The sequence below is a fragment of the Otolemur garnettii genome, unplaced genomic scaffold (assembly GCF_000181295.1).
Source record: "Otolemur garnettii isolate 467f Iridium unplaced genomic scaffold, OtoGar3 scaffold00060, whole genome shotgun sequence".
Classification (NCBI taxonomy): Eukaryota; Metazoa; Chordata; class Mammalia; order Primates; family Galagidae; genus Otolemur; species Otolemur garnettii.
In genome coordinates this window covers 10,027,422-10,035,922 of record NW_003852455.1, presented here as the reverse complement: position 1 = coordinate 10,035,922, position 8,501 = coordinate 10,027,422, and the positions used below count along the sequence as shown (strand labels likewise).

The 8,501-nt window shown below is 46.8% G+C and overlaps 1 protein-coding gene across 1 annotated transcript; it reads left to right on the top strand.

The window, feature by feature from the left end:
- Window positions 1–767: 767 nt before the first annotated feature.
- Window positions 768–8,289, top strand: AHSG (alpha 2-HS glycoprotein). The gene is made up of 7 exons (XM_012806934.2): window positions 768–1,066; window positions 3,293–3,403; window positions 3,736–3,820; window positions 4,309–4,472; window positions 5,677–5,778; window positions 6,822–6,905; window positions 7,570–8,289. The coding sequence occupies exons 1-7, from the start codon at window positions 854–856 to the stop codon at window positions 7,900–7,902; spliced, it is 1,092 nt and encodes a 363-aa protein (XP_012662388.1). The 5' UTR covers window positions 768–853; the 3' UTR covers window positions 7,903–8,289.
- Window positions 8,290–8,501: the final 212 nt, after the last annotated feature.

Sequence of the window (8,501 nt, the reverse complement as noted above, 5' to 3'; positions counted from 1 at the left end):
AGGACTCCTCTCTGCTGCACTGTGCGCTAGTGGGGGGCTCAGGGCTTCTGGTGCTGATCACGCTCAGCTACCCAAGAGACCCAAGTCAGTGCCTGTCTGTGCTGTCAGCTGATGGGCCCTGGCAGTGAAGTGTAGAGAAAGGAGGAGGAGGGGGCAGGAAGCCCTGTGCTGCTCTGCTGGCCATATCTCCTCCTGGCCCTGCCCCAGGAACCGCATCCTCTACCTCTATTCCCCACTCTAAGCACAAACATCTCCCTTCCTTCCCTCTTCTCTCCAAGAATCTTACCTGAGCTCTGGCACCTCCCATAGTGCATCTCTACCTCTGCGGTGCCTGTGGACCCTGTTCTCCCTGTAGGATCCCTCTTGGCAAAGCTAATTCCCCGACATTAGAATATTTTATCAAATTGCTGAACATACTCCCCCTTTCCCCTCAGGCTCCCCATGGTGTGTTCGAATCACAGAAGAGGATGCTCCCCTGGCTGCCAAACCCACTGTATTTTCTGGGGTTGGCTGTGTTCATTTTGTCCCCTCAGCTGTCCCCTCTCTTTGCTGCTGTTACTATGTTCCGAGCAGACTTTGGAGCATCTCCCCCGCAGCAGCATGGACTTTGGCAGATTTCCTGGGGACTAGTGATGTCCTAACTTGTTTGATTTTCCAGGATTGATGTTTGCAGGGGTCTTCTTGGAACTAAAACAGAAATCATCCCACGTCCTTACGCAATTCTTCTGGCAGGCTCCAATGTATAAATAAAGCCCTTCACCCCTCTACGTTCCACCTTTCCCAGCAAAGCACTTGGGTTGGTCCTGCAGTTGCCAGCAACTGGCACACCTGCCGAGGCCTCTCTGGGGCAGCCATGAAGTCCCTCATCCTGCTCGTTTGTCTTGCTCAGCTTTGGGGCTGCCACTCGGCCCCACACGGGCCACAGCTGACTTATAGTCAACCGAACTGTGATGACCCAGAAACAGAGCAAGCAGCCTTGGCAGCTGTGGACTACCTCAACAGCCACCTTCAGCAGGGATACAAGCATGTCTTGAACCAGATTGACAAGGTGAAGGTGTGGCCTCGGGTAAGTGAACCTGCTGTGTCAGCTGAAAGTAGCTGTGCCTGGAGTGCAACCTGCTGCCTCCAAAAATCAGCATCTCCCGGCACCAATGTAACTGTCAAGGGGTCGTTCTTTGATGTCTTCCCAGGAATGAAGGAAGGGGCAGGCAGAGGGCAAGAAGGGACTGTGCTAAGGTCAGGGATCTCAGGCAGGTGCTGGGTGGGGTATGGGGTGTACAGGAGAAGAAAGGGCTTCAAATGATACTTTGCAGATCATAGGTGGGTAGTGTAGTTGGCTGGAAAACCTAAGGCCCAGCTTCTAGTGGCCAAGTTACCACTGGTTGAAATCACTTATCTGTCTTTCTTCCATTTCTCTCTGACAAAGACTGAGAGTGAATGAAACTAGCATTTGGCAAGTGCCCACTCCATGCCAGGCCCTTCCACATGCTGTCGTCTCATTCTGCTGTCTCATTTGCCCCTTCCCATCCTCTGCTCCTAGTCCTGTGTGGTAAGTATGATGTCCTTGTCGGACACAAGAGTAAGCCAACGCTCAGATGTGTTGTCATTTTTTATCCAAGGTCACATAATCAGTAAGGATTCAGGCTGAGATTTGATTATAGACCTGTGCTCCTTCCTATACACAAGCTGTCTCCCCCAAAGAGTTTCTCACATAACAGAGAAGTCTTGGCATGAACAGGCTTCACTTAATGTAGACAGGAAGCCAATACAGCCCAAAGTCAGTGACAAAAAAAGATCAAGGAGGAAAATATGCCTTGGGGTCAGTGGAGAGATTTGGAGAGGGGGGAGAGAGCCATCTATTTACCATCTGTTTTGAAACTAGAATGTACATCTGATTAAGGAGGATGCGTTCAGCAAACATTTATTACAAGCCTACCTTGGGCGAAGTGTGGCATCAGGTGTTACTGGAGATATTTGGTGAACCACATAAAACTTCCATTTTTGTTTAGCAAAAGCAGCCAAAGACTGGCAATTTTAATGGTTCGATCTAATATGAAAGTGAGAAAGGCACAGTTTGTGCCCACCCGAGTTTACAATCTAGGAAGGAAAATAAAGTAAACATCAGGAAGTTGGGATGGACTGACAGCTAGCATTGATCTCACAGAGGGACAAATGTTTGAGGTCAGGATTGCTGCATTAATGCATAATGGTGGCTCAGAGTGATTCAGGGGAAATGAACACCCAACATGCACCTCTGAGGGAAAGGGTAATGAATGGGCATCGCAATTTTCACAAAAGGCAGAACTTGGGAGGTACTTGCCTTGAGAAACTATGGTGTACCTGGCTCCTATATGGTGCTGTTCTGAATGTCCTCAGGAAGTCGCTTTGGGCATATCTATACCTGAGACATGCAGTCCTTTCTCCTGGGGAGGAGGCACTGATGCTTTGGGTGCTATTGAGTCAGGCAGGACCAAATCAAGAAGCAAGCAGAGCTGGGCCCACAGCAAAAAGGGATATTTGTACCTTCTGGATTTTCCAGACTTTGAATAAATGATATGGGAATAAGTGAACTAACAAGAACACCTTCAAGGATTTACACGAGCTTGCCATTAACTCCCTGGAGTCTACACACTAGAACATACGGTTTCATAAGTGTCCACGGGAGACGAGCTCTTCCCTATCATTACCAGCAGGGGGAAGTAGAGAGCAGCATCGGTGCACGGAGGCATCGCCTGTACAAGCCGAAAGAAAAAGTCAAAAACAAAAGCAACAAAATCCTTCAGGAAGGAAGAGAAAATGGGAGAAGGAAGGAAACTAGACAATGAAAGGGAAGGAAGAAAGTAGAGAGAGGGATAGAGAAGACAAAGAAATGATGACAAGATATTACCCTATACTACCTTTGCAACTTGACGGGGAAAAATCCAAAGCTGAATTTTCCAATTTGCTGCTTGAAGAGTGAAAATTTAGAAATTAAAAAATAAGTATCAACACTCAGGGTTAGTTTCCAAATAATTTGGCTCAGGTGAGGACTGCAGCTTCATCAGCTTGTCCCTTCTCCCTTTTAAGTACCACTTGGCGCTGGCCCCATCCACAGAGGTAGGCCCGAGAAGCCAGCTCCTGCCCTGTCCACAGGCCAGTTCAGAGTTAGACAGAGCTGCAGTCTGAAAGTAACAATGAGTTCTCTCTCACCTCTCCAAAGCAGGTGTGGGTTCAAGCTACCAGGGCTCACACTTTGGCTCTCACAGCAGGGTCTGGACAATGGAGTGCTCACCTCTCCATTCTGTCTCCACAGCGGCCCTTTGGAGTGATATTTGAGCTTGGAGTAGACACTCTGGAGTCCACCTGCCACGTATTTGACCCTACCGCACTGGCAAACTGTACCGTGAGGCAGGTGGCAGAACATGTGAGTACCCTTCTTGGGTGGCTGAGGGTGGTGCTCTGGCCAGTTCTGGTGTGGTTCAGAAAGAGTAGCAGGCTCACTTTACCCAATTTCTCAGCCTGCCTTCTTGGCCAGCCAGTGTGCAAGTTCTAAAATTGGCATTGGATGCCACCTTCCATTCAACTTTCTTGTAGTAGCCTACCTGAACAGAGAAAGTGCAATAGTTCAGTATTATCCAGTGCAGGTCATTTTGTGAGGGTTGTCTTTGACTAACATGCCTGGAGGGGTCCCTTCCAGGGTAGGACAGTGGAAGGCCAACTGGTCTCCTGGACACTCATGTGGGATTATTTTTCCAGGCTGTGGAAGGAGACTGTGATTTTCGGGTACTGAAACAAGATGGCCAGTTTTCTGTGGTGTTTGCCAAATGTGATTCCAGTCCAGGTAGGTATGATTATTCCTATTAATTTTACCTTGTGAGTGGGGTGTGAGCATAGAGGGTAAGGGAAGGAATTTGAATAGTTTTCTTTTTTTTTGCAGTTTTTGGCCGGGGCTGGGTTTGAACCCGCCACCTCCGGCATATGGGACCGGAGGTCTACCCTTTTGAGCCACGGGCGCTGCCCGGAATTTGAATAGTTTTCAACATAAGTAGTTCTTAGCCACTTTGTCAGTGAGAAGAAAAAACCCACTGTCCTGGGTTCTGAGATTTTTAAACTTTTTAAAGGAGCTGCTAATTGGAGGTAAAAATTGTCCCTTGATGACAGGGGTTCCCGCTGAAATATCAGCATGATGCAAGATATTTAAGGATTAGTGAGAGGCAGAGAAAATGCCAGAAGCCATCAGAGCATGCTTTAGCCCTTTCTAAATAAGCAGAGCTGGAGTGAATGCCACAGACAATTGGTGCCCAGATTCAATTTCTCCTCCCGGTGCAGACTCGGCTGAGGATGTTCGTAAGGTATGCCCGCAATGCCCCCTGCTGGCCCAGCTCAACGACACCAGGGTCGTGCACGCTGTGGAGGCTGCCCTGGCTGCCTTCAACGTTCAGAATAACGGCTCCTATTTCCAGCTGGTGGAGACTTCCCGGGCTCAACTTGTGGTAAAGACCAAGATTCTTGTACTCAGATTGGGCACTTTGGTGGCACTTGGGGAATGTACCTTATGTGGTGAAGCAGGAGTGAGGGAAGACCTGGAGTGGTGTCAGCAAGGAGGGTGTTGGTTGGAAAGGGAGCAGAAGCATCCTTTGGGTAAGAGGACTTTGAGTGTCATGAGGACCCCAAAGCCCTCAGCTTCTCCCCGGTGCTGAGTCACTCTAACATGGGGCAGCCAGCACAGCCCCTCCCTCAGTTCTAGTTAAAACCAGAGCTCCAGGGCCAGAGGGAGGAGGTTCCCAGGTCATCCAGAAGCACTGCTATAAATCCACTGGCCTCCACACGTTTATCACCCACCACCAAGGACGCGTGCATCAGTCTCCTAATTAATACTTAGAAAGGAGTGAGCCTATTCATACCCCAGGCTTCTAGGGGCAGGATTCTAAAAGGCCCTTTGAGTCACTAGAGAAAACTTCTAACATACTATGGGTGGTTTAGTCCATTTGAGTGTACTAGACTTTTAATGTTTTGAAAAACTGGGATCTGAATACCAGCCACAAACACACTCAGAAGTACATTAGTACACATGGTAATTCTTCCATCAGAGCGTGTGATTCATGGAATATCCCCATCCCAGACTACACCAAGGAACAGAAATTTTATTATTTTAAGTGTCCATATGTTCCAAGGGAAAAAAGCACAAGCAATATCTTCCATACTTTCATCTAAATATTTTTATTTGGTCCTGCTCTTTAAAGTAGACAGAAAAAGTATTTATTACTCTCTTCACTTTTCCACCCTGTCTTGGAGTAACCAGAATGTTAGGTCTCAAAGTGCAGCCCCAAGACTTAGGGAAAAGCAGCCTTCCCACTCGCGTCAGTTTACGGCTGGCCTTCTGATTTCCTATTTCCTGTATGAAAACTCACCTCCATCCTGAATGATGGTCAATGGATACACCCAGTCCTTCTTCAGGGAAGACCCAACCCTTCCCGCTGCAGTGCAAGTACTTCAGAACATAATCCCATAACAGTTGCTCTGTGTAAGTCACTCAGGGGCGTGTGTCCTGGGCCCCCAAACGTGTTTTGTGTGAATGGAGCTCCATGCTGTGTCTCATGCCATCATGCCATGGTCCTCGGTACTGCCCACCAGCCTCTTCTCCTCTGCCCTTTCATTCTGTGTTGTCTCAAGAGCATTTCCATTTACTCTTACCAGCCTCTCCCACCCTCTACCCGTGTGGAGTTTGCAATAGCTGCCACTGACTGTGTTGCTAAGGAGGTCGCAGATCCAGCTAAATGCAACCTATTGGCAGAAAAGGTGAGTGGGCCGGGATCTCAAGTGAAGCAGGCTGCGGAACACAGCATCCTCGTGTAGTTTGTGCCTTGCAGCTGCAGATAGAGAATAACAGTGCAAAATGCACACTCCCTGTGGGGCTGTGCCGTGCCAGGCCTTCCTTTGGTGTCACCGCCCATTTTTAGAGTTGTCGTCAAATCGTCTCACCTACTAGAGGCACATGGACTTAGGAGAAAGACCAAGGCAATCTCATGAAACCAAGTCATGCACAACTGCTGGGAGTGTGAAGTATAGATTTTCTGATATGAAAGTTTTCAAGTCCTTGAGTAATGTCCACCTCTAGGAATTGGGCCTACAGAAATCATCAGAGATGTTTGGCTGTCTGACAAAGGTGACTTATCATACACATAAGATGACCAAAAAATTTAAAAAAGAGATCTGGGTAGCCAACAGGAGGGTTTATCAAATAATATATGATACATCAGTAAGTATAAAATTATGCTGACACTAAAAATTATGTTTTCAAAGACTAATGAATGGTATGAGACAATGCTGTTATGGTAAATGAAAAACAGAGAATGCAACAGAGTCTCTTGTGTAGTCACAATGATCTCAATTTCTAAATTATATTTGATAGTACTGAAAGATAAGAAATAAGTGCATTCTCTTATGCAACTTGAACTTTACCTTGAAAGTGAAAGCAATGTAACCTAAAAATTTGTCCCTTGTATTCATTTGAAAATAAATAAATAAATTCTCAACAGCAGGGGAAAAAAAAATGAACTGCATCAATGTTCACAGCAGTTCTCCTTATATCACCACAATTTAGGGGGTTATGGATGATCTATCTCATTCTCCAAGTATTTCTGTATTTTCCATATTACCTGTAGAATTATATGTATCTTCTATAAGCAGAAACTTTAATGTTTAAGAGAGATTTTTTAAAGGGATAAGGAATTTAAGTGGGCTGTTATTTTGCTATATGGTATTAGATTATTAATGAAACTGGGGGAAATCCATTTTAAAAATCAGTTATTAATAAACAGTGCCTCTCTTTCTGTGGGCAGCAATACGGTTTCTGTAAGGCAACAGTCACTGAGAAGCTCGGAGGGGAAGAGGTTGCCGTGACCTGCACGGTGTTCCAACCACAGGTAATAGCTTCCTGGACTTTCTTGTCTGCACCTTCAGAACACAATGAGGCCTTAGCATCTCTGCAGGGCATTGGTAATTTACAGGACATTTGCTATCCTGTCCTTCTGAACCTCACAATATAAAATAACACTGGGATATGTGGAATCATCAACTAATGGAAAGGTATTTCAGGCATGCCTTCCCCTCCCACAAACTAGTCAGTACCAGTTTGCAAGGATGGGCAAAACCATCCTACTGTGTAATTGAGAAAGCCACTTTTTAATTTGAGGATTGGGAGTAGTTTTCTGAGTTGCAGGGACAAGATGGGAAGATTTGCCCCACAGTTCCCAGTGGCTGCAGCTGTACGTGTAGATGACAAACAGGGTGACATTGCTAGTGAGGGTTTGCCATAGATAGGGAGCTTCTCACTTGTGGGACACAAATGTAAGTCCACCATCCCCAAGATAATCTTGGTGGGACTGGGGCCACTGTAGGCCAGTCATCCTTCCCCATAACCCCAATGACAATACTTTGTACCTAGGTAGTTCTTTTTTTTCTGCCAGATAATTTGCAAATAAAGATTATTAGTGTGAGGAAATTGGGTGGGATTGCCACTGAGGCCTGGGAGTGGCCTTCTCTGGGAGAAGGAAGCATACTAACCTGTGGAAATGGGCCTCTCTCCAGCCTGCAGCCCCACAGCCCCAGCCAGCTGATCCCACAATGTCCGTCCTTGTTGCTGTGGACCCCCCTGGACCTGCATTCCCTCCAGCTGGCCCACCTGCAGCTGCCATGGTGGTGGGACCCATGGTGGTGGCTGCTCGCCCAGGACCCCCATTGCACCGGACTCACTATGATCTGCGCCATGCCTTTTCAGGGGTGGCTTCAGCGGAGTCTGCCTCAGGCGAAGCGTTTCACCCAGGCAAAGCACCCGGGGTGACACAGCCTGGTGTTGCTGGTGCTGTTGGTCCAATGGTCCTCCCCCCATGCCCAGGGAGGGTCAGACACTTCAAGGTCTAGACTAAACACAGCAGTGATGCAAAGGTTTGGCAGAAAGAATATAACCACTCTTTTGTCCAAACCTGGACACGGGAGGGGGCCATTTCTGCTGTCAAGTGCGTGTCACATGTGGCCTAGATTAATAGCAAGTCTTGAATCACAGCTTCTCTTCATTCCTCAGAGGACAGAAGCAGAGGGGTGCTGGTTCTGTCTGATGGAAGGCTTAAGACCAACAACTAGATTGTCATGGTTTTCATCATAAGCCACCATCATTGTGTTCTCTGACTTCTGGATGACCTCACAAAAACAATTATAACTGTGACTTTGAAAGGTGCTCTTGCTAAGCTTGTATCTGTTAATGAAAGTGTCAGAAGGACCTCCCTTAATAAAGAAGGTTCTAAGCTGAAATCTGGTCATGATTATTGCCTACTTCATCCAAGTTCTACTCACATGTGTATGCTATTGTCCCAACATACTCAAAACAAAGTGAAAACAGAAACCAAAGAGAATAATAATCTGCTATATCGCTGCACATGGGAGAAAGGGAGACTAGGATCTGCTCACAACCCATCAGATATGACCATTTTCTTATGAGAAAATAATTCTTTTCATTGTATAAG